Source organism: Trametes versicolor (genome assembly GCF_000271585.1).
Source record: "Trametes versicolor FP-101664 SS1 unplaced genomic scaffold TRAVEscaffold_4, whole genome shotgun sequence".
Lineage (NCBI taxonomy): Eukaryota > Fungi > Basidiomycota > Agaricomycetes > Polyporales > Polyporaceae > Trametes > Trametes versicolor.
In genome coordinates, this window is record NW_007360324.1 from 1,763,227 (window position 1) to 1,787,883 (window position 24,657).

The window sequence follows — 24,657 nt, forward strand, 5'->3', positions numbered from 1 at the left end:
GGTCGAAGACAAGCCATGCACTGCCGGCGCGGGCCGAGTGAGCCGCCGTACGACATCCCTTTGCGCGCGCCGCGGAAAGCCGCGGACCGAGTCCGACTCATACATCCGCGGTCGTACTTCTCGACACACCCTGGTCGACTTCTTCCTGCGCCCATCATTTGCAGGTGATTAGCAAGCAGAAAGAGCGTGTATAAGCCTCTTCTAGCCTGCTCATTCAGCAATAGTGAACTACCGTTAAAAGCTGCAGCCAAAAATCGGAGACGCATATACAAGTCATTGCCTAGATCTACAGATCATGAGCAGCGCCGTTCAAGACATCTCGAGCTCATCCGGGTTGTATCCCGGAAAGCTGTGGCTCGAGACGCCCCTCATCCGCTCGACGCACATCTCAGCGTTGCTGCAGAGCAACGTTTACCTCAAGCTAGATGTAAGTCCGCATTGCTTTGCTCACCTTGCATTATTGACCGCCTCCACAGAGCTTGCAGCCTGCTCAATCCTTCAAGTATCGCGGCATCTCCCACTTCGCCCAACACGCCCTCCGCACGTACGGTCCCGAGACGCACCTCATCATCGCATCGGGCGGCAACGCCGGCCTCGCCGCTGCGTGCGCCGCGAAGGTCCTGAAGCTCCGATGCACGGTCTTCCTGCCGCACGGGGTCAACCAGTCGACGATCGACTTCATGACCAAGGAGGGCGCGGAGGTTGTCATCCACGGCAATTACTACCTGCAGGCCCTCCAGGGCGCGAAAGAAGCGGTGGCTGCTGAAGCCAAAGCGTAAGTATATTCTGTCCGATGGTGCGACTTCGCGGGCTCACCAGAGACAGCGTGATGATTCCCGCCTACGACGACCCCATCCTATGGGAGGGGCATGCTAGCATGGTCCACGAGATCAAGCAGCAGCTCCCCGAAGATGTCAAGCCCGACGCCATCTTTTGCAGCGTAGGCGGAGCTGGCCTCATAGGCGGCATCATGGACGGCTGCAAAGCTGTCGGTTGGGACGACGGTGAGCCATGATGTACGTGTCGTGGATTCCCTACTGACCTACACCCCCCGCAGTGCCGCTGGTCGCTGTCGAGACCCACGGCTCAAACTGTTTCTATCAATCGCTGTCTCTGAACGATGGCCCGTTTGTAGGGGACGTCTCCTCCAGGCCCGTACCTAAAGGCACTACAATAGAGTTGATTGCGGAACACGACGTGGCCATAGCTCACCTAGCCTCTCTGGCGTCGAAGGCGACGTCTCTCGGTGCGTCCTCGCCCGCGGCGGGGATTGTCAAAAAGGCGCTAGAAAGGAAAGGCGGGGTGAAGAGCATCTGCATCACGGATGAGATGGCGATGCAAGCCACGCTCAACTTCGCAGGCAGGTCTTTCGAAGAGTTTATGGGTAGCGAGATCGCTGAACATGCCACAGAGGACCACAAGACGTTGGTCGAACTCGCATGCGGGGCCGCCATTGCCCCTGCATACAAGCCGAGTGTCTTCCACCGTTTGGTGCCGCGGTCCACGCCGGACAAGCCGATAACCGTCGTCCTCATAGTCTGCGGCGGGTTCAAGATCTCGCTGGATGACGTCGAGGAGTATAGACGGATCGTGAAGGCGGATGTTGCGGCAGGCGGGACGTGGGACGTCGCAATCAACGGAGAGACGTTCCCGACTTCCAAGGCAGAGTGAGGTGTAGCTTGTGCGGGCGTAGAAATACAATGCGGGACAGCGAATATTAGAGCGACATAAATGGCGAAAGATGGAGAGCGCGACACCTATCCCGGCGTGAGTCTTGAAAGCTTGACGAGCGGCAGGCTTAACGGGCGCACTCACCGATGACCAAATGCGAGGATCACTTCCGCTGCGCCTCCTCCGCTTCCCGCTGCGCCTTACGTTCAAAGTTCCGCGCCCTGATTTTCGCGAGCTCCTCCTTGAGCGTCGTAGAGTCCGAGGGGATGTTCTGTAACCGCGTCAACGCCATTGGACAACCCCGGCCACACGGAACGTAAAGGTACACACGGTGTTAATCCTGGACTCCGGTGGGAAGATCCTGTCCTTGTACTGCGTAATGCACGCGCGTGAGCGGCCCGCCCATGCACACAAAGACGCCCTTGCAGAGTCATCGCGCACATACCGGGAGGACGTTGTTCGCATACCACTCCGGGTTGCCGAAGTGCACCAGCATGACCACCGGGAAGAACACGTACACGGCGAACTTGAAGACTTCGAGATTGGGGCCGCCCATGGTCGTGTTGGCCTTCCTGACGGTCCGAGATGGTGGTTGGGAAAGAGAGGCAGCGGAGGGAAGCAGGCGGGAACGGCGAGCCCGAGTTTCAGCGAGTCGCCCGAGCGTCTAGACTCAGGGTGCGGAGAAGCAAGCGCCCGTCTCCGCGTAGGTTTCGTGATCGAGACCACATCCCAAAAAGGAAGCCGAATAGAGTTCAAGTTCGCCAAGACTGCAAGGTACCAACATGTTGCCAACATGACAGTAACCCGTCTCCGATGAGGCCGGCTTCAAGTTGACGCATTGACGGCCGACCAGACCACCACATCCAGGGCTGCATTCATCGGAGAAAAAAACCTCCGGAGCACTCTAAACGCGCAGCGAGCTCGCATCATTGCAACGGGGGTAGTAGGGTATAATTCATTGTGATTGATTCTGCGAACGTGAGGCAAGGGAAGGTAACATGCTCGCGTCTACGAGATGCCAAGGACGGAGTACTAGCGTGAAGAGTCCTAAACTCCTAAACATTATCGTCATATCCAGACTACGTCTAGCGGAGCCCTGCAGTCATCGCCGTCGCCATCTACCTAAGCCACTCATGCGAAGACCATCGCGACACCGAGACCGATGAACGCCGCAACCGCACTCGAGGCACCGAGGCTGATCGCGCCGTTGCTGCCGCTGGAGCCAGAGCTGGAGCCAGAGCTCGCCGAAGCGGTGGCAGCAGGGGTCGCGGTGGCCACCGCGCCGATACCGCCAGTGACGGGGCCGTTGTCGGTGATCTGTATGGTACAGAGTATGAGCTCGGAACTCGGTGGCTCCGCAAACGATGCACATACCGTCTTCTCGCCAGCGCCGACCTTGACAGCTGCCGCTGACCAGGCGTCGAAGGTGTTGCCGGTTGACGGCGCGTTGATCGAGCTGACCATGAATGAGAATCTCGACCGACACTCACTCGCATTGAAGTGCACTCACCCAACCATACCCTCACCGCAGTGAGCGACCTGCTTGCAGAAGAAGTAGATGGCTAACGGCAGAACGTAAGGTTAAGCCGTGGAAGGGGAATATGATGGACGTACGGATCTGGTCGTTCGTAACGTTCAGCGTGAACTGGGTCCCCGCCTGCAATCCGGAGTCGAAGCCGCTGACGCCGTTCTGTGCGGCAATGGGCACGCAAGGGTTGGAGAAGTCACCCTGAGTGACCGAGTGGGGGATGCCGTTGCTGTGATCGCGGTTAAAAAGCCGAGCTCGAGGAGGCATTGACAGTGACTTACTTGGGGAAGAAGAACGTGATGAGGGTTCCGTTGGAAGCGGTTACGTTCGCCGGGCTGAATACGAAGTTACCACCAGCCGCGACATCGATCTGCATGAGACAATGCGTGAGCCATGAAGAATGTCCGAAAGCATTATGTAAACGCACGTTAATCTGCCCGTTGGTGCTGGGGGGCGCAGAGGGCACAGCCGCCGCTGCCTGGGTCGTGGGGCCAGCCGCAGGAGGAGCGTACCCGTACTGAGGGTTGGCCACCGCGAGGAGGGGGAGGAGAGCAAGCGAGAACACGGTCGACAGCATTTTGAAGGGTGCGGTGGTCAACGACGGTGAGCAGGGGAGCGACGGCGGCGGTCCTGGAATGGCAGCTGACTGGCAAGCGGTGAGGGACAGCAGCGAGGGAACATGAGCCTTTATAGCGTACCACTTGACGGCCAGGAGTTCAGGTCTGACAAGTCCTTTCCCGCGCCCTCGCTTCATGGGGCTGCGCAGCCGCGCGGCTGTGGATGTCCTACGCCGTAGAAGTCGTGAGTAAGTCGGCATGAGCACTTGCGGGGGTGGTGGAGCGGCCGCCCGAAACCTGGAAGCCGTCACGCCCAATCACCGTGCTGTCCGCATCTCGACGGCTGCATCGACGCATTCAGCGATGAAAAATGAAGACAGATGTTCGCACAGAGAACGCGCGCCGTGTTTCACAGATCCCTTGTCGGGGCTTCTGATTCCCTCGAGTATGCAGATAGCCCTCTGGGTGACACTCCGCGCATCCCACAGTGGGAAAATTCGCGCGCCTTTGGCAACCCTGCAACAGGTCGTCTTCGCGAACAAGGGCCGGAACACGTACCTCCAGTGCATGCCATGGATGCCGTCCTCCGCAGCCAGGCCCTTCCGAGCTCTGTCCAACATGAGACCCTCCCGCGGGCCACAGCTCGGAGAAGGCGAGCCCAAATCGCCGCGGGGGCCTGCGAGGATGACCGTAGTGATCGGAAACGACGAGTGCTTGTGGGTGTCAAGTACGGGCGCGTTCCCAGGGTTCCATCTCGATCCACGTGCCCGAGGAACCCCGCGATCCCAAGGCGCGACAGGGCAGCCACAACGAGGTCCGCAGCAGCTTCGTGCCAACTCCCCGCAGTCTGTACCATCCCGACGTTCCGGGGTTCGACATCACGCAATCAAACCATCAGGGATGTCGGGGCCCCGACGGTGCTGAATCCGTGGGAGGAAACTCTATAGGCTGCCTTGTGATGCTCGGATTCTCCACTTGAGGAGGCAATTTCGCTCAAGTAAGCTGTTGAGGCCGTGCATTTCAATTTACCGGGACGGTCGGACGCAGCAGACGAGCACCTGCGCTTCAAACGCAACCAGACATCGTGGAAAGGCGCACCGCGACGATGCCGGCCGGAAGTTGTACACCACACGCTGTCAGGGTGGACGACGTTGGTAAGCATGCCACACAGTCCTTTTCCGCAGCGGACTAGTACAATAGAGACGACCCACGCCAGGCAGATGGACGGCGGCCGGGGAGATATGAGCACCGCTCCCATTACTTGCGAGGATGGGACGATCACTACGTAGGCGTCACGGGTAGCACTTGGGCGGGTGCACCAGCAGCGCGGATGGCTGACGAGGAACAGCAAGTGAGACCAGCCCCGCGGACTCGGACTCGGAGATTGACAATGACAGCTGCTGCGCAGCAGACTCGCCTCGGGATCCCAGAAGCTGTGTCCGAGACAGACTGCATCCGACTATCGGGTACAGGAACGGCCTCGCTTGCGTGCGTTGGGTCGTAAGGGACATCTATAAGTGTACACAAGCAATCTCAGGTCAAATCTGGTGCAGAAGGCCCTCGCTTACCGAGTTCCTCCTCAGCCTTTAGCATGAGGGCGTGCTCTGCCACCGAGTGCGACTCCCCTGACGACATGCAGAGAACGTATGTGGCCAAGACGACGGAAGAGTGTTTGTCCGCCAACTTCGGTTTCCAGGCCGGCTTCCATATGAGAATAGAATGCCGGCTCGGAGGTTTTGCAGGCTGAATAGACGAGTTATAGGACTCAGCCTCGTTGCACACTGCGATGGAAGCTCGTCTCCATGCCTCATCCGCGACCCAATGCCTACAACGCCTATGGTCGCCAGCAGCACATCCAACGCGTCAAACGCGTTGAACAGCAACAAGATGAGACCAGTGACGCCAAAAACAACATCGCTGGTGGTGGGGCCGGAGTTGGAACGGATAAAATGGCGCCGAAAGAGCGGATGTCTGCCAAGGCGGGTGGTATCACTGCCTTGAACTCCTGACGGATTCTTCCGCAGACATCCAGTGGGAGCCCGCGCACAGTCGGAACGAGGGGGTGGGCTCGATCGTGAGTGGATGGATGAGGGACAGCGCAAAGAGCCTGCAAGAGCGCCACCAGGACGTCGGGCCAGACTCGCATTGCCGCAGCATAAGCGCCCGCCCTCTTCGGATCCCCTCCCAATATGGAAGGTGTACAAGATCATCCGACTCTAGCCGCCGAGTCCCGCTTGAGCAGACATCGGTATGTGGACATCCTACACACCTTTGGAGCTGGACGACGCGGCAGGAGAATGGGTGCCAATTTGCTTGCATCATCGGTGGAGACACATGACTTTGTCGGATACTTGCTCTACAAGCATATAGCACACCACTCCAGGAAGCAGTTCTAGCAGCAACATCTTTCACTACCATCATCCATCTACCACTCATCGCTCACCCTTCGATATCAACCACAGACCAAGAGATCCAAACACCATGTCCTACGTCTACACCCCCACCCCCGCCCGCTCAGAGCCCGCCACAATCTCCGGCCGCCGCCTCTCCACGGACGCCGACTGCGGCATCCACCAACACATCACCCTCCCCCGGCGCACCTACTCCGTCCCCACCGCGTTCCCCACCCGCCCCACGCAGAAACCACGTAGGGCCGGACTCGCGTTGCTGGGCATCGGCCTCCCCAGCACGCGCGGCGGGGCCGTCGCGGGCTTCCACCCACGCCCCGAGCGCCCCCGCCTGCAGCGCCAGGCGGGCCCCAGGCTCGACACGCCGTTCACTGCGGTCCCCATGCGCTCCATGCGCCGCCGTGTCGCGGGCAGCTTCCCCATGTCCCCAACCGCGCGCTCGCGCAGCGGTACGACGCACGGGCTCGGGCTCGCCATGCAGCGCGAGGGCTCGCTCCCCCTACATGCGGAGGACGCACCGCACCCCGCCATCACGCTCACGCTCGCGGACGCGTTCGACTCGGAGGGCGAGGAGGAGAAGTTCGGGCCCCACAACGCTGAAGAGGAGCAAGCGCACGCATTGGGCCCGCGGTACTCCTTCCTGCCCCCGGGGCTGTCGTCCCCGGTCCCGTGGCCCTCGTCGCCCGTCGACGAGGCTCCTCCCGCCGAGCTGGCGATGGCCGCGGCCACCCCCACGGCGCGGCCCATGATCTTCCGGCGGCTCGCGAGCCCCGCCATGCGCGTGCCGGTACCTGCGGACGACCCCGCCATGCCCGGGGCGCCGCTCTCCCCCTCGCTCTCCCGCTTCGGGACGCACCACCATTTCCCTGGGCTCGACCACAGCCCGGGCGGAGTGGGGGACGAGGACGCGCTGCTGGCGGGGATGACGGGGGCCGTGCCTTCGCGGTCAAGGACGAGGGTGCCCATGACGCCGCCGAGCGCGCCTCGTGCGCCTTGGATGGAGCGTTTTTCGAGCGATCGTTTGTACCACCAGTACCACTAGTTCATAAGCCTGTCACGCACCGCTTATAATAGCTCTCAATTCGACCTTCGTTGTATACAAACCTGCATGAGAATCGGAGCAGCGTCAACGCAACAGTACGGAGATCAAACGGAGATAGAGTTGTTATCCAAATAGTGCTTGCCTGAACAAGACAAATCGATGAAAGGCATGCAATATAGTGTTGACAATATTCCTATTCGTACACAGGCTAACGTGCTCCTACCCCGAGGAAACCAACCGCCCTGCAGAAGATGTGTAGCGCAGCGGTCACGTCTCCCCGCCACCGCCGTTCATCCCCTCCACCGCGAACTGCACCTTCCTTACCGCCAAAGTCCGCATGTTAACCAGCACCAACGTACCCGAGTCCTTGAAGCTCGGCAGCAGCACGATCCGACACCTCTTCTGCGCCCGCGCCCCGCTCTCGTCCTCGTCCTGCTCGTCGTCGCGCACCAGCTTCGTCGCGAACGCCGGCTGGTTCCCGACCACATACACGTCTGGGGTCTGCGTGATCACGAACGGGTCCTTCGCAAAGTACGGGTGGCACCACAGCGTGTCCGGCGCGGTCGGGGCCATGTGCCGCCACCGCAGCGTCGCCTCCACGAGCGTCATGCGCGAGATCGGCGGGCTCGGCACGTACTTGAACATGTCGTCGACCGGCTGCCCGGAGTGCACGAAGATAGTCCGCGTCGGGCGGGTGGTCCCCTCACTCGCTGCGGAGGTGCCGTTCGTTTTGGGTTTTGAGCTAGATGCGCCTGGCTGGGAGGCACGGGACGAGGACTGCGCGGAGGGGTCGTTCGGAGCGAGCTGGATATAGGTCGGATTGGATTCCGACAAGAAGGTCGCGTAGTGCGACGCCCCGCCAAACATAGCGCGTGGGAGAGGTTGCTGAGGGAGAATCGTCGCAGCAGGGTCTGAGGGGCCTGGCAGAAGGTGGACCGGTATCGAGCGGCAGACGTCTGTGAGATGTGCGGCGAGATTTTGCGTTGGGTGCGGGGTAAACGAGGATGCTTCGTTCCCGTAGCGCCTCTACGATCGCAGCTGAGCTATCAATAGACAAGAATAGCTGGGTAAGGTACACACGGATTTCCGTTCGGTCTCGCCATTTATAACGTCGGTGTGGCCGGTAAGTGCCCCGAGCGAGTTGCCGGCGATGATAAGCCTGGAGATGCGCGCAGCCTGGGACTGCTCTTCGGAGCTGCTGATCTCTGCGGCGAGGTACTCTGCCAGCATCTGGATCTGGCCGTCCGATGGATTCGTCGCGCCGACCTCAAGACCGGAGACCAGTGCTATCCATTCGTCCGATGAAGCGGAGGTCGATGCCGACCCTGTTCCCACCTCGCATGAGACGAGTCTGTCCACGGAGTACAAGTCGGTACGCACCATCTACGTCCATAGCGTCGCCCTTGACCGTTGGCGCAGGCCATTCAATACCTGCCGAAGGTTGTGGGGCCATCCCAGGGTAGCACAGATCGACCACTTCGAAGTCCCCGTTGTGCGTCTCGATCCCGAGCGCACCAAGAATAACGCCAGTAACCAGGCATGCCGAGCGGATGCGATCGCCCACCAGGCAAATGCGCCCGGACTCGTCTTCTAGCATAATGCTGTCTTCATCCGAGTAGAACTTCTCTCGCGGAGGCGGCGCTGGCAATGAACGCTGTCCCACAGCGGAGGTATGTTTATAGCCGCAGCAGAGTCAATAGGCAAACTCACATCGCGTGCGACGTCCTCGAGAACGTTCGGCTTGAGGGGCATGTCCATGTAGACGGTGCCAATAATGAAGCATAATTGACCCTTCTCCACGTCTAGAACGCGCGGCACGAAGACGGGGTTACCTGCGAGTCATGCGGCGTTTGCGACTGTGAGCTTCTTGACTCTCCTTCCGAAGCATACACACCTGCGACCTCGTTCCACCGCCCCTTTGCCCGCTGCTCGACGTGCTGTCTGAGCGCACGCAGGCGCACGAAGTAGATGTTGGAGTACTGGTGCTTGTATGACTTGTCTGTGGATTTGATGATGAACGAGGCGTCTTCCGGTGGAGGAATAACGGCGGAGGAGGGGCGTGTGCGTGGAGCGGAGGGCACAGGGCTGCAGCACAGTCAGCACAGGCCTCTGAAGATATTCGGAACGCGTACATGGGGTCGAGGACGGCCATGACGCGTCCGGCAAGGCTGTGGGCGGGCGGAAGAGAGGTCGAGGCGAGAATGTGGCAGACGGCAAACGCGTCCGACGCGTCGCGAAAGGCGTGTCATGGCGCGTTGGCCTTGTTTGGTTCCCGCGGATATCCGGACCGCGCGCTAGATCCCTTCATAGCCTCCTCCTCCTCTTCTCCGTCCGCAGCGAGCTCCTACAGCTTAAACAGCCTCGGCGTGTCAATAATAGCTTCAGCTGGAGTCTGTTGCGCCCTTTACGCGTCTCGTCATCTGCAGCTTCCGTCACCAGTGACCACCTTGAGAAGGCGTCTGACGGCCATCATGGGCTGCAATCTGTCGAAAGGCCGGTGGCCAGAGGCTGGACTTCGAGTCTCATGACGGATTTTGAGCCATCTAGACCCACTGGACGCCAACAAATGAAGTGCGCATCCTGTGGGACCAATGTGGGACGGTCCCGAGTGACGGCAGGGAGCAGCAACGTTGCAGTCGTTCTGCAGCGGCCGTTCCTGGCTGCACAGCGTGGAGGCCCGTGATGATGTCACCATATGGGCCATCTACTGAACTCAGAGCGGCGTTGCGCTATTAATATCTCACTCGTCACTGTTTGTCGCGACATATAAAGCTCCAGACTCGCCGTCTTATGCCCTACACCCCCTCCCCTCGACCTCCAACATGTCTCTCTCAAAGGTTTGCGCTCACAAGCACGCGTCGACGCAGGTACCGTACGCTGACTCGTGCATCGTCGTCCAGCACCTCAACGCCGATCAGCTCATCCAGTCTGCAAAGGTAAGCTTTCGACCATCGTAGCACATCGTCTTCATCGCTAATGCTCTTGTAGGACCACAAAGGTCACCATGTTCGCAGCTCCATCAACCACCAGGCCGACCATGCATACGGCGCCCGTTACGGCACTGATCCCATCCCCAAGTACAAGCTTCCCTCCAAGGTGAGCGCATCTGTCTGCATGACCATCTTAGCGGATGTTAAATGTGTTTCAGGGTGTGGATGCGGAGGCCGCGTACCAACTGATCCACGACGAACTCTCCCTCGATGGATCCCCGGCCCTCAACCTGGCGTCCTTCGTCCACACATGGATGCCGAAGCAGGCAGATCAGCTCATGATGGAGAACCTCTCCAAAAATCTCATCGACCAGGACGAATACCCCATGACCCGTAAGTCACGCGCTCCGATTGCTATGAGATCTGTGCTCACCTTGTTTGTTAGAGGTCCTCCATACCCGCTGCGTCTCCCAGCTCGCTGATTTGTGGCACGCACCCTCCACGAACCAAGCGATCGGAACCGCCACTACTGGCTCGTCCGAGGCCATCCAGCTTGGCGGGCTTGCGATGAAGCGCATCTGGCAAGAGAAGCGCAAGGCTGCCGGAAAGTCCATCCACGAGCCCGGTCCCAACATCGTGATGGGCGCGAACGCACAGGTCGCACTCGAAAAGTTCGCTCGCTACTTCGACGTTGAGTGCCGTCTGGTACCCATCTCTGAGGAGAGCAAGTACCGGCTCGACCCCAAGCGCGCGATGGACTACGTCGACGAGAACACCATCGGTGTCTATGTCATCCTCGGAAGTACGTCCGGATGGCCTGTCTGCAGGGAACAATACTGACCTTACCACCCTAGGCACCTACACCGGCCACTACGAGCCCGTCAAAGAGATGTCCGACCTTCTCGACGAGTACGAGGCGCGCACCGGCAACTCAGTACCCATTCACGTCGACGGCGCATCCGGCGGCTTCGTCGCGCCCTTCGCCAACCCCAAACTTGAGTGGGACTTCCGCATCCCGCGCGTAGTCTCCATCAACGCCTCCGGCCACAAGTTCGGTCTCGCGTACGTCGGCGTCGGCTGGGTCGTCTGGCGCGCGAAGAAGTTCCTCCCGAAGGACCTCATCTTCGAGCTGCACTACCTCGGCTCGGTCGAGTACTCGTTCTCGCTCAACTTCTCGCGCCCGGCGCACCCGATCATCGCGCAGTACTTCAACTTTGTGCACCTCGGGTTCGAGGGCTACCGCAATGTCGCGCTCGCGGACCTCAAGAACGCCCGGCTTCTGAGCCGTGCGCTTGAGAAGAGCGGCCTCTTCACCGTTCTGAGTGACATCCACCGGCCAGTGGAAGGCGTCGCTGCGGCTGTGAAGGGTGTGGTCGGCTTCGACGAAGAGAACATCGAGGTGCGCATCACCACCTTTCCCCCACCGTACGTCATGATGCTAACATATGCGCCCCACAGAACTACGTCCCGGGATTGCCAGTCGTGTCGTTCAGGTTCACCGACGAGTTCAGGAAGCAGAACCCCGACGTCCAGCAGAAGTGGGTGCAAGTCCTCCTGCGCGCGAAGGGCTGGATCGTCCCGAACTACGAGCTCGCACCCAACCTGGAGAACGTCGAGATCCTCCGTGTCGTCATTCGTGAAAACATGACCGCAGTGATGGTCGACAGGCTCGTCGCAGACATCGTGAGTGGATGCTATATTTATCACTGTAGTCTGTCCGCTCACGCGCAAATATGTAGCTTGAGATCATGGAGAGCCTCCAGAAGGCGGACAGCCCGGTCCACGCCCTCAGTGCGCTGCAGAGCCGCAAGACCGTTGAGGGCCACCACGGTCGCCTGGAAGAAGGCTCCGGCAGCCAGTCGAGCGGGACATACGCCAAGCAGTGCTGAGTCTGCCTATCTGGTCCCCGGGTTTCTCTGTCGATCATATATGGTATAGCAGCGTGTACGATACCGCGCCATGTACCGCGACAAGTAGCTAACGGATGGTGTACGTTAAGGTGTAACACAGGACGTCTCTGCCACAACGAAATGTATTCAAATGATTTGTATGTCCATGCAAATATTGTGTGATCCTGCTCGACGTGCTCTACAGTCGACACCCTCTTAAACCATGCTCCCCATAACCCATAAACCGGGATAACCCATAGGAATTCCGTAGGTATACCTTACCTCAAATCCCATTTGGAATGCCTTCATCATCGCAGTTAACTCAAACTGCTTTCCATATGTTCACCCCTGTTAAAAGAGGGTTTTGCAGTCATTGCATAGTGAAGAAGGGGCGCTTGAAGCTTTGTTACTCTCGTGCAAAACAACCACGTTGGTCTATTCTGTGGTGAGTGTATCTTGACGCTTACACCCCTATCCATTTACCTCAGCTCTGATGTTTCGGTCATTTTTACAGGTTGAAGGTCCCAGATTCCGCGTCCGTTGCTTGTGCTACACCTTCGAAGCCGCGAATGTTTCTCCGTTGCATGTGATGACCCAATCTCCTCCCGCGACCACATCCGCGGCCACAATCCGCCTGTACTCCTCCATCTCGGCCAACGAGACCTTGAAGCCACCGCAAAGGACCAACACGATACTTGCAAGCTTCATACCTGGTGCGCACTCCGGCACCAACTTGCGGAAGACGCTCGGTTTGTATGCAGGGGCGATAGTTGCTGAGCATGCGAGCTCAACCAGCGTTTTGTGGTCCTCTGCAGGAAGGAGTCAGCACACCGAGCGTACGGAAGATTTTCCACGAAGAGACGTGCCTGCGAAGTTGAGAGCAGCCTGCATCGCCATTTCGTCGGGGATGCACACGCTCCTCACGCCGCCCTTCCTTTCCAACATCTTCTTGACCACCGCCCCGGAAGGCGAGGACGCGCCAAGAGATGTCGCTTTCGATGGCAACGACGAAAGGTGAGCGACGCTCACGCCATGCTCGACGTTCTTCTCTGCTTTGGTACCTTCGGAGATGGCCCGCGAGGCTGCCTCTCCCACGAATGGCCCGTCGTTCAGAGACAGCGACTGGTAGAAGCAGTTTGAGCCATGGGTCTCGACGCCTACAAGTGGTACTAGCTGGTATGTGAGTCCACTTCGCAGTTCACGTTCGCGAGTAATTGCTCACCGTCATCCCAGCCAACAACTTTACAACCCTCTATGATGCCACCCGCCAGACCGCCACCACCCAAACTGCAGAAAATAGCATCCGGACGTGTGCCGTCAGGCAGCTGGCGCTGGATTTCATGCACCATACTTGCGTGCCCTTCCCACAGTATAGGGTTGTCGTATCCGGGTACCATCACTCTGTTGCACATGTGAGCTGATGTAGTAACGTATTGGACATATCATACTCACGCTTTGGGTTCGGCTTCGACGGCCGCCTTCGCGCATTGCAGTGCCTGCGAGTAATAGGTACCTTCCGTGACCACAACCTCTGCGCCTTCTCTACGCATAAATTCGATGGTAGAGTCGCTGACTCCCTGAGGCAGAAAGATGGTACACCGAAGCTTGAAGACCTTGGAAACGCAAGCGGCAGCGATCCCAGCGTTACCGCTCGATGCGATTATGAGGTGGACATCTTGACCATGCGTGCGCAGGGCATGCTGCGCGAAATGGGAAATTCCACGGTATTTGAAAGATTGAGATGGCTGTAGCGTCTGGGGGGATGTCAATTCCTGGATCGTACGTCGGGTATGTGTAGAGGCCGACGCTTACCTCCAGCTTGAGGTATACATTGCAGTGCAGCAGCGATGAGAGGTGTGTAGAACGTATCAGGGGCGTCTCGACCCACAACTTCTCGCCGTATTTTAGGTGATCGGCGCTCATTCTGGCCATCTCGTACTAGGAAACTGCAATGCTTGATTTTTTAGGGCCCTATACATCGGCGAAGGACTCATATCATGTAGGTCGAGTCAAATTCTAGTCGAGCGCGGAGGAGGGGACCGTACGTGCCGGGCGGGAACTCGGCCGGAACAGTGTCTCGTGCCACCGCCGTGCCTGTACATCTCAAACTTGCCTCTCCCCGAGCTGGATAGTGTTCATCGCGAAGGTCGGCTTCACATGCTCCGCCGCTCGTTCAATCTCATCGTGTTCTAGATTGGCCATAATGCGCATCATGTGCGAAGCCTAATCGGCTTCAATCGCCCTGCACTTGCCGCAGTCGTGCATCCACGCCCCAGCACTCGGTAAACCGCAATGGTTCCCCGTGCCGCACAGGCGGGAAGACGCGGGCCGTTTCGCGTTGTTCGCTGAGAGCTTGGCTCGGGATAGATATAAAGGGCTCCATCCCACTCTTCTGCGATGGTCCAGTCCACACCCCGGACATCATGCGGTTCAACGACGGATTCTGGCTTTTGAAGAGTGGCGTCAAGCCGTCTTTCGGCCTGCAGGTCGTACAGGGCTTGGAAGATGGCAGCGGCTACAAGCTCCAGGTCTCCACCAAACCGATCCGCCACCGCGGCGATACCCTAGCCGGTACGCACCCCCCATGGCGCTACGAGATATACGACCACTCACCACTTGACCACAGGACCCGTGTTCAGCGTCCGCGTGCATTCGCCCACAGAGGGCGTCGTCGGCGTGAAGATCGAGCACTTCAAGCACATCGACCCCACGCCCGACATCGCGCTCTTCCCGGACGACCCGCCCGTCCCGGCCGTCGCGCTCTCGAAGACGGAGACGACGTGGACGGTCGCGAGCGGCGGGCTCTCGGCAGAAGTGACGCAGAACCCGTACACCATCACCTTCCGGTCTCCCACGCGCACGCTCACTGCTGCCGGTTACAAGCACCAGGCGATCTATGACGTCCCGCACAAGTGGACGCTGCGGAGCGCGTCGAACAGCTCGTGCCTCGCGACGGACGTCAGCGCGAACCCGCGCCCGGACGCAGCGCCGGAGACAGTGCGCTACATAAATTCGGAGCTGAATCTGTCGCCCGGGGAGCTCGTGTATGGCCTGGGCGAGCAGTTTGGCGCGTTCGTGAAGAACGGTAACCGCCCGTCTTTCATGTTCTGGGTGTGGGGGCGTACGCTGACGCGCATCTGTGGCAGGCCAGTCCGTGAGCATCTGGAACCAGGACGGAGGGACGTCGAGCGAACAGGCGTACAAGTGTGTCCCGTTCTACATCACGAACCGCAACTACGGTGTGTTCGTGAACCACCCTGGGGAGGTGGAGTTCGAGGTGGGAAGCGAGAAGGTCAGCCGTGTGGGTGCGAGCGTTGCCGGTGAGAGCCTGGAGTACTTCATCATCTATGGCCCGACCCCCCTTGAGGTGATGGCGCACATGCGAGTGTTGTGGAGACTATGCTGACGCTTATACGCAAGATCTTGGAGCGTTATACGCGCCTCACTGGGCGACCTGCGTAAGTTATGTCAGTTGACTAGCGACGCGCGAGACTGACTGAGAGATACTCCCAGCTTGCTGCCCTCATGGACGTTTGGCCTATGGCTCTCCACCTCTTTCCTGACATCCTATGATGAAAAGACGGTCTCCGGCTTCCTGCAAGGGATGCAGACACGGAATTGCCCCGTTCGGGTGTTCCACCTCGACTGCTTCTGGATGAAGCAATACGAATGGTAGGTCGGCGTCGTTGCTCCTTGTCCTGGCTGGGTGTACTGATGGCTTGAATCCAGGTGCTCCTTCACGTTCGACCCCGACAATTTCCCCGACCCGAAGGCCTATCTATCTGAAATCAAGCAGAAATACGGCGTCAAGATCTGCGTATGGAGTGCGTCTTTCCAGCAAATGCTCGCACCTATCACTGACATTTATCTTTCCTGCTCAAAAGTCAATCCCTACATCTCCCAGCTTTCTCCTATTTTCCAGGAAGCCGTGCGCGGAGGCTACCTGATCAAACGGAAGGACGGAACCCCATGGCAGTACGCGTATTCAGTATTTTTGTGCGTGACCTCGGGACTAACAAGGGGAAAGGTGGGATCTGTGGCAGCCTGGCTTGGGCGTCGTCGACATAACCAACCCGGAGGCGAGAACGTGGTATGAGCAGAAATTAGAGGCTCTTGTCGACCTAGGGGTAGACACGTTCAAGGTAAGCCGTGATCCACCATAAACACTTTTTTTTTGCTTACAGTGAATGCCTTTGATTTGCTGAATAGACTGACTTCGGCGAGCGGATCCCACACGCAAATGTCGTGTTCCACGACGGATCGGATCCTATGCGGGTGCACAATGCGTATTCAGTCATCTACAACGAGATGGTGTTCCGTCTGCTGGAGCGTCGTTTTGGCAAAGGCGAAGCGGTCGTGTTTGCGCGTTCAGCGGCTGCAGGAGGACAGAGGTGAGTAGTATATTTGCAATACGCTGTTTCGGGGCGACCGTGCTGAATTCCCCAATTTCAGGTTCCCAGTAGTGAGTCGCACTAGCAGCGCGTGTTGAGCTGGGCTAACGACTTCATAGCACTGGGGTGGCGATTGCGAATCGACGTTCGAGGCTATGGCTGAGACCCTGCGTGGAGGCCTTAGCTTGACCTCTTCAGGTTTCGCCTTCGCTTCTCATGACATTGGCGGATTTGAGGTGAGAAGAACTGATATTGTTGGGTAGTGCGCCAATCTGACACTCTGCCGCAGGGACATCCGCCCCCAGAGATCTACCATCGCTGGGTCGCATACGGGCTATTCTCATCACACTCCCGTCTGCACGGCTCCATGTCCTATAGGGTGCCTTGGCAGTACGGCGAGGCCGCCGCGACCTACATGGCTAAGTTCCTTGACGCGAAGCACAGGCTGATGCCCTACCTGTACAACCTGGTATGTTTCTCTGTAGCATCTTAGCGCCATCCGTCCGTGCTAACTGCCCCGACAGTCGCTGGCCGGCCGCGCCAAAGGTCACCCAATGCAACGCGCGATGTTCATCGAATTCCTGGACGACCGCACGACCCACAGCCTCGACCGCCAATATATGCTCGGCCCGAACCTGCTCGTTGCGCCCGTCTTCGTGCCCGAGGGCGAGGAGTCCGAGTTCTACCTGCCCGCGGGCCGCTGGACGTCGTTCTTCCACCCTTCCCGCACGCTCACGGGCCCCGTCTGGGTGAAGGAGGTCGTGCCCATCGACGAACTCCCCGTGTGGGTGCGACAGGGGAGCGTGTTGTGTCTCGGCCCGCACCAGGTCGGCCGACCGGACTACGAGTTCGCGAAGGACGTGGAGGTACATGTGTACGAGCTGGATGAGGGTGCGGTTGTGCAGACGGAGGTGCCCAGTGGAAAGCTTGCGGCTATTGCTGGCGTCGTGAAAGCGGAGGTGCGGGACGGAGAGGTGCGCGTGAGCGTGTTGGAGGGCGAGGTTGGCCTGCGTTCTGTGACCTATTTCACGGGAGGGCAGCAGAAGACGGCGGCGGTTGGGCAGGGCCAGAAGGAGGTGTCACTCAAGTTGTGAGCGGGGACTATCGTATAAGCAAAAGGTCGTGTGTACGTTACGTTGCAATGGACGGATATGATCCCTCTTCGCCCTGCTTGTGATTTGCGAGGTGTGCTGAAAAAAGTACGTGCATTCTGCGTGAAGGTTGAGGTCGTTGTCAACCCTCAGTATCCCCGCAACGGCTCGGCCCTATCCCAAGTCTCACGTGCTCAACGAAAGCTTTGTGATGCTGAGACTGGTAGCATGCGGCGGACGAGAACCGCGCACAGCACAGCATACATGAATGAAGGGGGTTGATTAGGGCGTGAAACGCGTGGGAGGACAAGAGGGCTGCGAACACCGGCCGGAGCAGGTAACACTGCCTGTGAGAGATATGTGTCCCAATCGCGGAAGCACCGTGGTACCTTTACCCTGGCATGACGGCAGGTCAATCGTCCGTGAGGTAAAACACCATCTCGGATGGACCGCACGAGGAGATGGCCGGCGTGCTGAACTCATTCGTCGTCGTGCAGTTCTTTCCACGCCTGCTCGGTCTTGGCGCGCCGGGACTTCGCGTCTTCACGGTTTTTCGTGGTGCGATCGATGCGCTAGTGTAGTAGAGATAGATTGAAGTGCTGTGGGAATTCGAGAGTGCGGCTACTGGCTCACCTCCTTCCTAAGGCACATATTCAGGTCATGCTTGGCCTGATTGCAAGCACCCGTCCAGCGCGACCACCCGTTGGCGTGGCAAGCGTCGAGCGCCTGGATAAAATCCAAGCAGACTATGAGAACGCGATGAGTCAGTGCCACGGAGTTATGCCGTGTATGGGCGTTGCAGAACACGGCCGGCGGGGGATGCGAACCTAGCTTTTTCTCCGTCAGCTGCGGGTGCATGCTGTCAGGTGGTAGCGCAGATTATGTCGGGTGTAATGCAGCTCAGAGACCGGCGCGAGACCGTAGACACCACTTGCCTGCGAGGGCGGCGAGAGACGGTGAGCAGGGGACGGGAGGTGGTGGTCGGAGGGCAAGGTAGGGCCGGACCGGACGCGGGACCCGGGGGAGAGCAAGCGCCTTGGGGAGGATGCCCGATTAGATATCAGCTCAGGCATGTCGTGACCGGGGCGCGAGGGAGTATATAGCGCGGTTGCTAATCCGCGCTCCCCCTCCTCTCCTCATCCCCACCATGTCCAAATTCACTGCCCACTCCGCGGACGACGTCGCCGTCGCCACCATTCGTGCGCTTGCCGCCGATGTCGTGGGCAAGGCCAACTCCGGCCACCCCGGTGTGTACTTCTTCGGCGGCCTTCCGGGCGCGGCGGACTAAACGATGTGCAGGTGCTCCGATGGGCATGGCCCCCGTCGCTCACGTCTTGTTCACCCGGTATGTTCTTCTCGATGCCTTGAGAGAATCCCGCTCACTCCGATCCCAGCTTCTTCAACGCTAACCCCAAGAGCTCCAAGTGGTTTAACCGTGATCGCTTCGTTCTGTCCAACGGGTGCGTACCGATTTATTGCACGCGCTTTTTCAGGATCTAACGAAGCGCGTCGTATGATAGCCATGCGTGAGTCCCCTCGCCAAGAAAGATGCCAGGTTTCCCTCTGAAGGCGCATGCCTGTTCAGTTGTGCGCTGCAGTACATCCTGCTCCACCTTCTGGGCTACAAGCTGTCCCTGGACGACCTCAAGCAGTTCCGTCAGCTCGGTTCATTGACCCCTGGTCATCCTGAAGCCGGCCACACCGACGGCATTGAGGTCACGACCGGTCCCCTTGGCCAGGGTTTCGCAAACGGCGTCGGTCTCGCCATTGCGCAGGCGCACCTTGGCGCGACCTTCAACAAGGACGGCTTTGAGCTCATCAACAACTACACCTACGGTGCGTCTGTCGCGCGCCGGGTGTATCCAAGCGACTAACGTGCGAGGTCCGCCAAAAGTCTTCACCGGTGACGGCTGCCTCATGGAGGGTGTCGCGAGCGAGGCTGCTTCGCTCGCCGGTCACCTGCAGCTCGGCAACCTGATTGTGGTAAGTACCTGCGCGAACGTTTTCCCATGAATATGTTCTGATTGCGTGATATAGATCTACGATGACAACCGTGAGCGCCGTTGCATTTGGTCACCGTGCCAAGGAGAGGCTCAATTGACTGTGCATAGACATCTCCATCGACGGTGACACCGCCGTCGCGTTCACCGAGGATGTCGAGAAGCGTTTCCAGTCATATGGCTGGCAGACGCTCCACGTTGACAACGGTGACAGGTACAGTAAGCACTATGTTGGCACAAAGCGCGTATTGACCCTCCGTGCAGCGACCTCGAGGGCATCTACAACGCCATCGCGGAGGCGCGCAAGGAGAAGAGCAAACCCACCATCGTTCGTCTCCGGACCACCATCGGCTTTGGCTCTAAGCTACAGGGCACTCACGGTGTTCACGGCGCTCGTACGTCGCAAAATGTCCAGACCCATCCATATACGTTTATTGACGTTGTTACGCCGTAGCCTTGAAGGCCGATGACATTGTGGCTCTCAAGACCAAGTTCGGTCTTCCCGGAGACCAGTCGTTCTACATTCCCAAGGAGACTTACGACGCATACCACGAGGCCGCTACCCGTGGTGCCAAGCTCGAGGCCTCCTGGAACGACCTCCTCGCGTCATATGGCCAAAAGTACCCCAAGGAGTACGCCGAGCTGACTCGCCGCATCTCTGGCAAGCTTCCCACCGACTGGGAGAAGTCGCTTCCCGTCTACAAGGCTTCGGACGATGCTCAGGCGTCCCGTAAGCTCTCCGAGATCGTGTTGAGCGCGATCGTGCCGGTCCTCCCCGAGCTCGTTGGTGGCTCTGCGGATCTGACTGGTAGCAACCTTACCCGCACGAAGACGATGATCGACTTCCAGCCTGAGAGCACCGGTCTTGGCAGCTACAAGGGCACGTACATCCGCTTCGGTGTACGTGAGCACGGTATGGGTGCCATCGCGAACGGTCTGCACGCATATGGTGGTATCATCCCCTTCGTTGCGACCTTCATGGTATGTTACGTCTTATAGTACCCTCGAGGTACGCGGCAGCTAACGAGCCTTCTTAGAACTTTGTGTCGTATGCTGCAGGTGCCGTCCGCTTGTCGGCACTCAGCGGGCACCAGGTCATCTGGGTCGGTTAGTGAACTTCTTGCCCCCATGCCCCCGCGTACGACTCACCTCATCGATAGCCACGCACGACTCCATCGGTCTCGGTGAGGACGGCCCCACGCACCAGCCGATCGAGACCGCCGTGCACCTGCGCGCGATCCCGAACCTCGACTTCTGGCGGCCCGCAGACGGGAACGAGACGTCGGCGGCGTACTACTCCGCGCTCACGCGCACGCACACGCCCTCGGTGCTCTCGCTCTCGCGCCAGAACCTGCCGAACCTGGAGGGCTCGACGCTCGAGCGCGGCCTCAAGGGCGGCTACGTCGTGCACGAGACCGAGGGCGAGGACCTCACGATCGTGTCCTCCGGCAGCGAGGTCTCGATCGCGCTCGAGGCCGCGCAGAAGCTCATCGCGGAGGGCGTGAAGACCCGTGTGGTGTCCCTGCCGTGCTGGTCCATCTTCGACCTCCAGCCGGCGGAGTACAAGCTCAGCGTGCTCCGCAGCGGTGCGCCCATCCTCGCCGTCGAGGCCCTCTCGGTATGTGCTTCTCGACGTCATCCTTTATGGAAAAACAACGGCTCATCCATTTGTGCAGACCCTGGGATGGCAGAAGTACAGCCACGAGGTGCGTTCTTTACGTCCTGCTAACGTAGCCGTCCATCGATACTGACGATCGTCGCGCAGGCATTCGGTCTCACTGGCTGGGGTGCTTCTGGCCCGTACAAGAAGGTCTACGAGAAGTTCGGCCTCACTGGTCCCAGTACGTCAGCCCGTATCAGGTATTAAGATGCACCCTGACTGATATGGTGCCTTGCAGACATCGCGGAGGTCGGCAAGAAGGTCGTCGCCTTCTACAAGAAGAAGGGCGGCGAGGTCATCTCGCCCCTGGTTAGGGCCATTGACACGATCGGGGGAGACCACCTGTGATCGCGGATGGGTTTCGAAAGGGCTTTAGCGGATTAATGGGTGGTACGATAGAATGCAGTAGTCCGGTCGCTTGTACTTCTTCAGCTATATAGAATGAACCATACGTTCAGCGATAGATCGATGGAAAGATATGCAGAAGCAACGACCGGCTCGGCACTTGTCAGTGAGGACCGTAGTTGCAGACTTGAGTCTTGCGGTCCACCGGTGCGCTATGCCCATGATATAGAAGGCTCCTGATTGGCTGACGGGAGGGACACGAAGATTCGGGCAGAGGTCCAGCGTGGCAGAGGACGAGCTGTATTAGGCGACAAGACTGATACTCGTCCGCTATAGTGGTGTACCGCGTAGTGCGGGATGTCTATCTCCTCCGCTCGACCGCAATAGTGTCCCATTTGACACGCTCGAGGTCCTCCTTCTCTACCTCCTCGACGAGGGGCTTCAAGTAACGGACATCCTGCATAATGGTCCTTGTGAGCTGGGGGAAGGACCGAAGGCTGAGATGGGTTTGCGTACCTCCTCGGGCTTAAGCCACTGGTCCTTGGGCAGGTTGTCGTGGAGGACGCTGCACTGGGAGGCACGCTTGAAGCGGTAGGCGCGGTCGTACTCCTCGCGGGGGGTCAGGCGCGCCAGAGCCTGCACGCGCCGTCAATATGACAGTCATGACGGAAAGAATAAGTGTACTCACCCGCTCGACGTCGGGCCGCTCCTCAACGACTGTAAAGGCACCGTTCACCACACCACACAAAACGCAGAGCAGAAAAGTGACGCACGGAGGTCGTCGTACTTCAAGCCGACTTTTCTGTGGCCCGCGACATTGGCGTACCAGTCCGAGACGGGCTTGAACCACTGGTAAAGGGTCCTGTTCCGGCGGATGAGGGGGGCGAGCGAGGGACCAAGGGGGCCGACGATGGTCATCGTTGTCAGTGTTTATGCAGCGTTCGTCGTTGGGCGCCCGCGTCTCGGTGCACGCCGCGACTCTCTCCGAGCCGTGCTTGGCGCTGTTTGGCTCCGGTGGCGGGAGCTCGCAGGCCGCTCCGCCCGATTTGGCAGCGATTAACAGAAGAGCATGTAGAGATCGAGGGCGAGATGTATAAAACACCGCTCCTCCTCTTCGCCCTCTTCCACCTCTTCATCTTCTTCCATCTCCCCCACCCAGCACCTACAATCGCCATGTCTGTCTCCGAGCGCACCTACATCATGGTCAAGGTGCGCAGAACGCGTCGGGCGCGCACCCGCGCCTGCACAGATCCGAACGGTGCTGACCGCGTCTCGATGTGCAGCCCGACGGCGTCCAGCGCGGAATCGTCGGCAACATCATCAGCCGCTTCGAGGCCCGTGGCTTCAAGCTTGTTGCGCTCAAGCTTGTCCACGCCACCCCCGAGCACCTCGAGAAGCGTGAGTGCCCTCCGATCTGCGTGTTTTTGCACCGTATCTGAGCAGCAGGACGCGCCCGCAGACTACGAGGACCTCAAGGGCAAGGGCTTCTTCCCCGGCTTGATCAAGTACATGGCTTCCGGCCCCGTCGTCGCGATGGTCTGGGAGGGTCTTGACGCCGTTAAGACCGGCCGTGTCATGCTCGGCGCGACCAACCCCCTCGCGTCCGCCCCCGGTACGTATCTCTCGTGTTTTTGCTATCGCATGTATTGACTATTGTGTGGATAGGCACCATCCGTGGTGACTTCGCGCTCGCTGTCGGCCGCAACATCTGCCACGGCTCGGACTCCGTCGAGAACGCCGAGAAGGAGATCAAGCTGTAAGCAAACTTTCCTCTCATTCGCCCGCTGCTCGCTCATCTTTTTCGGCTGCAGCTGGTTCCCCGAGGGCACCGTTCAGTACGTGAACGACCAGGCCAAGTGGATCTTCGAGTAGATGCGTCCGTCAGGGAAGAAGTCGAGCACAACATTTGTATAAAACCTGGCTCAGCATGTAGTCTAGAAGCTCAACTGCAAGCCCATGACCTCACGTCCTATTCTGGAGCAACGTGCCGTAACGATCGTGCACCGTCCTGCAGGCTGCCCTTCTGTATAAAAAGAAGCATCGAACGTGCCAGCCGCAAGGTTCACGCCGACTATCAATATCCATCATCATCCGTTATATCAACGTGAGGAGATGTTCCAGCTCGGCCGCCGTTAGAATCAAACGTACCAGCAAGGCGGACAGTTTCTACCTGCATGCCCTCATCCCGAACGTCCGGTTGGTCCGGTTGAGGCCGCCGACTGAAGCTAAGTTTGGCCTTTGGTTGTTTGATACGATGGTCGCTCTAGTCTGCCAACGCCATTCTTGGTACGCACACCTTCAACGAACAGGCCACTGCAGCTGCTGGTAGACCGAACGCGTCACCTTCTTCTGTCATGACTTCGCATTCTGAGTTCACGGAACTAATCTTCTCTTTATCTGTAGGCATCAGGACGGCGCGCCATATTCCTCCGCAGTTTGCAGCGAACTTAGCTCTGGCCGGTAGAATTTGTGAAACGGCGATTTCGCGCTGTCGTAACCCCTGCAGGCTACTCATGCGACCCCCAGGTGTCGAGAAGTAGGGTACAGCAGTCCGGCGTAGGTCGGATGCTTCGTAGATGCTTCGCTGAAGGATGAGATAAAGGTTTTGAGTCAGCCTTTGGAGTGGCTATGCAAGTACTACGCATGTCCTGAAGTGGATGTCACGGCTGACTCTTTCTTTCTCGATAGCGCCGCCACGGCATCTATCCCGCACCCACATGGACACCGTAACCTCTAGCTTATCCATGAAGGGGCCCTCCATCTATCGCACTGAGACACTGCAACAAGATGGAGGTCATGGAGACAAGGCAGCATCGTGCTTGACACCTCCCTCGCAGCGGGCAAGAAGTACCATATCTGTGACGATTATTTAGCATTAAACGTGCGTCTTCCTCCTTAGACGACCGCAGCGCGCGTGCTGAACAGCGCACAGGGTACCTAGGTATGCCAGACGCCTCACAACTTTCCCATACTCGCCTTGTACAGCCCGGGCGGTCAGACAGTATGCATGCGCCGCGCGCCTGACCGCGTCCAATGCCCTTCAGCACCACCTCTACGCAACCCGGCTATGTCTTGGCGTAGCGTGAATACCCTCCGATGCTCCGTGTCTGCCGACGTCAAGGGCCTGCGCTACCCATTGACCAGT

At 58.9% G+C, this 24,657-nt stretch overlaps 11 protein-coding genes across 11 annotated transcripts; 6 read left to right on the forward strand and 5 right to left on the reverse strand.

Annotated features, from left to right (window-relative positions):
• Positions 1-295: 295 nt before the first annotated feature.
• On the forward strand, positions 296-1,671 carry TRAVEDRAFT_120300 (tryptophan synthase beta subunit-like PLP-dependent enzyme; the record flags this gene model as incomplete). The annotated part of the gene is made up of 4 exons (XM_008038661.1): positions 296-427; positions 486-775; positions 826-1,004; positions 1,058-1,671. 4 exons carry the CDS (start codon positions 296-298, stop codon positions 1,669-1,671), a joined length of 1,215 nt encoding a protein of 404 aa, XP_008036852.1.
• Positions 1,672-1,849: 178 nt separating this feature from the next.
• TRAVEDRAFT_107934 (uncharacterized protein) lies at positions 1,850-2,227 on the reverse strand (the record flags this gene model as incomplete). The annotated part of the gene is made up of 3 exons (XM_008038662.1): positions 1,850-1,942; positions 2,002-2,043; positions 2,117-2,227. Coding segments are annotated over 3 exons (246 nt in total), but the record flags the coding sequence as incomplete, so codon positions are not given.
• Positions 2,228-2,802: 575 nt separating this feature from the next.
• Positions 2,803-3,776, reverse strand: TRAVEDRAFT_120855 (uncharacterized protein; the record flags this gene model as incomplete). The annotated part of the gene is made up of 6 exons (XM_008038663.1): positions 2,803-2,988; positions 3,046-3,127; positions 3,182-3,233; positions 3,286-3,428; positions 3,481-3,569; positions 3,627-3,776. The coding sequence occupies 6 exons, from the start codon at positions 3,774-3,776 to the stop codon at positions 2,803-2,805; spliced, it is 702 nt and encodes a 233-aa protein (XP_008036854.1).
• Positions 3,777-6,237: 2,461 nt separating this feature from the next.
• TRAVEDRAFT_45839 (uncharacterized protein) lies at positions 6,238-7,206 on the forward strand (the record flags this gene model as incomplete). Its single annotated transcript, XM_008038126.1, has 1 exon — positions 6,238-7,206. The coding sequence occupies one exon, from the start codon at positions 6,238-6,240 to the stop codon at positions 7,204-7,206; it is 969 nt and encodes a 322-aa protein (XP_008036317.1).
• Positions 7,207-7,328: 122 nt separating this feature from the next.
• On the reverse strand, positions 7,329-9,368 carry TRAVEDRAFT_165502 (DNA-directed DNA polymerase delta subunit POL31). The gene is made up of 6 exons (XM_008038664.1): positions 9,339-9,368; positions 9,101-9,291; positions 8,917-9,038; positions 8,587-8,860; positions 8,287-8,531; positions 7,329-8,232 (listed from the first exon to the last, which is right to left on the reverse strand). Exons 1-6 carry the CDS (start codon positions 9,356-9,358, stop codon positions 7,474-7,476), a joined length of 1,611 nt encoding a protein of 536 aa, XP_008036855.1. The 5' UTR covers positions 9,359-9,368; the 3' UTR covers positions 7,329-7,473.
• A 660-nt stretch (positions 9,369-10,028) lies between these two features.
• Positions 10,029-12,164, forward strand: TRAVEDRAFT_70933 (glutamate decarboxylase; the record flags this gene model as incomplete). Its single annotated transcript, XM_008038665.1, has 8 exons — positions 10,029-10,043; positions 10,107-10,142; positions 10,195-10,302; positions 10,355-10,529; positions 10,582-10,938; positions 10,991-11,535; positions 11,595-11,819; positions 11,876-12,164. The coding sequence occupies 8 exons, from the start codon at positions 10,029-10,031 to the stop codon at positions 12,023-12,025; spliced, it is 1,611 nt and encodes a 536-aa protein (XP_008036856.1). The 3' UTR covers positions 12,026-12,164.
• A 410-nt stretch (positions 12,165-12,574) lies between these two features.
• TRAVEDRAFT_36244 (tryptophan synthase beta subunit-like PLP-dependent enzyme) lies at positions 12,575-13,948 on the reverse strand (the record flags this gene model as incomplete). The annotated part of the gene is made up of 5 exons (XM_008038014.1): positions 12,575-12,834; positions 12,892-13,194; positions 13,248-13,426; positions 13,478-13,779; positions 13,838-13,948. The coding sequence occupies 5 exons, from the start codon at positions 13,946-13,948 to the stop codon at positions 12,575-12,577; spliced, it is 1,155 nt and encodes a 384-aa protein (XP_008036205.1).
• A 500-nt stretch (positions 13,949-14,448) lies between these two features.
• TRAVEDRAFT_146103 (alpha-glucosidase) lies at positions 14,449-17,726 on the forward strand (the record flags this gene model as incomplete). Its single annotated transcript, XM_008038666.1, has 13 exons — positions 14,449-14,596; positions 14,652-15,110; positions 15,172-15,392; positions 15,446-15,483; positions 15,539-15,697; positions 15,755-15,849; positions 15,910-16,000; positions 16,053-16,167; positions 16,235-16,416; positions 16,478-16,487; positions 16,536-16,652; positions 16,706-16,885; positions 16,941-17,726. The coding sequence occupies 13 exons, from the start codon at positions 14,449-14,451 to the stop codon at positions 17,508-17,510; spliced, it is 2,385 nt and encodes a 794-aa protein (XP_008036857.1). The 3' UTR covers positions 17,511-17,726.
• A 260-nt stretch (positions 17,727-17,986) lies between these two features.
• TRAVEDRAFT_118554 (UPF0287-domain-containing protein) lies at positions 17,987-18,365 on the reverse strand (the record flags this gene model as incomplete). The annotated part of the gene is made up of 2 exons (XM_008038667.1): positions 17,987-18,079; positions 18,141-18,365. 2 exons carry the CDS (start codon positions 18,363-18,365, stop codon positions 17,987-17,989), a joined length of 318 nt encoding a protein of 105 aa, XP_008036858.1.
• A 286-nt stretch (positions 18,366-18,651) lies between these two features.
• Positions 18,652-22,446, forward strand: TRAVEDRAFT_64053 (transketolase; the record flags this gene model as incomplete). The annotated part of the gene is made up of 18 exons (XM_008038668.1): positions 18,652-18,754; positions 18,807-18,852; positions 18,902-18,967; positions 19,028-19,033; positions 19,093-19,343; positions 19,402-19,490; positions 19,545-19,560; positions 19,619-19,721; positions 19,772-19,902; positions 19,962-20,488; positions 20,545-20,614; positions 20,668-21,125; positions 21,184-21,213; positions 21,273-21,348; positions 21,406-21,969; positions 22,029-22,148; positions 22,201-22,229; positions 22,286-22,446. The coding sequence occupies 15 exons, from the start codon at positions 18,655-18,657 to the stop codon at positions 21,513-21,515; spliced, it is 2,079 nt and encodes a 692-aa protein (XP_008036859.1). The 3' UTR covers positions 21,516-21,969; positions 22,029-22,148; positions 22,201-22,229; positions 22,286-22,446.
• A 234-nt stretch (positions 22,447-22,680) lies between these two features.
• On the forward strand, positions 22,681-23,670 carry TRAVEDRAFT_28124 (nucleoside diphosphate kinase). The gene is made up of 5 exons (XM_008037931.1): positions 22,681-22,721; positions 22,796-22,910; positions 22,972-23,124; positions 23,178-23,268; positions 23,324-23,670. The coding sequence occupies exons 1-5, from the start codon at positions 22,686-22,688 to the stop codon at positions 23,382-23,384; spliced, it is 456 nt and encodes a 151-aa protein (XP_008036122.1). The 5' UTR covers positions 22,681-22,685; the 3' UTR covers positions 23,385-23,670.
• Positions 23,671-24,657: the final 987 nt, after the last annotated feature.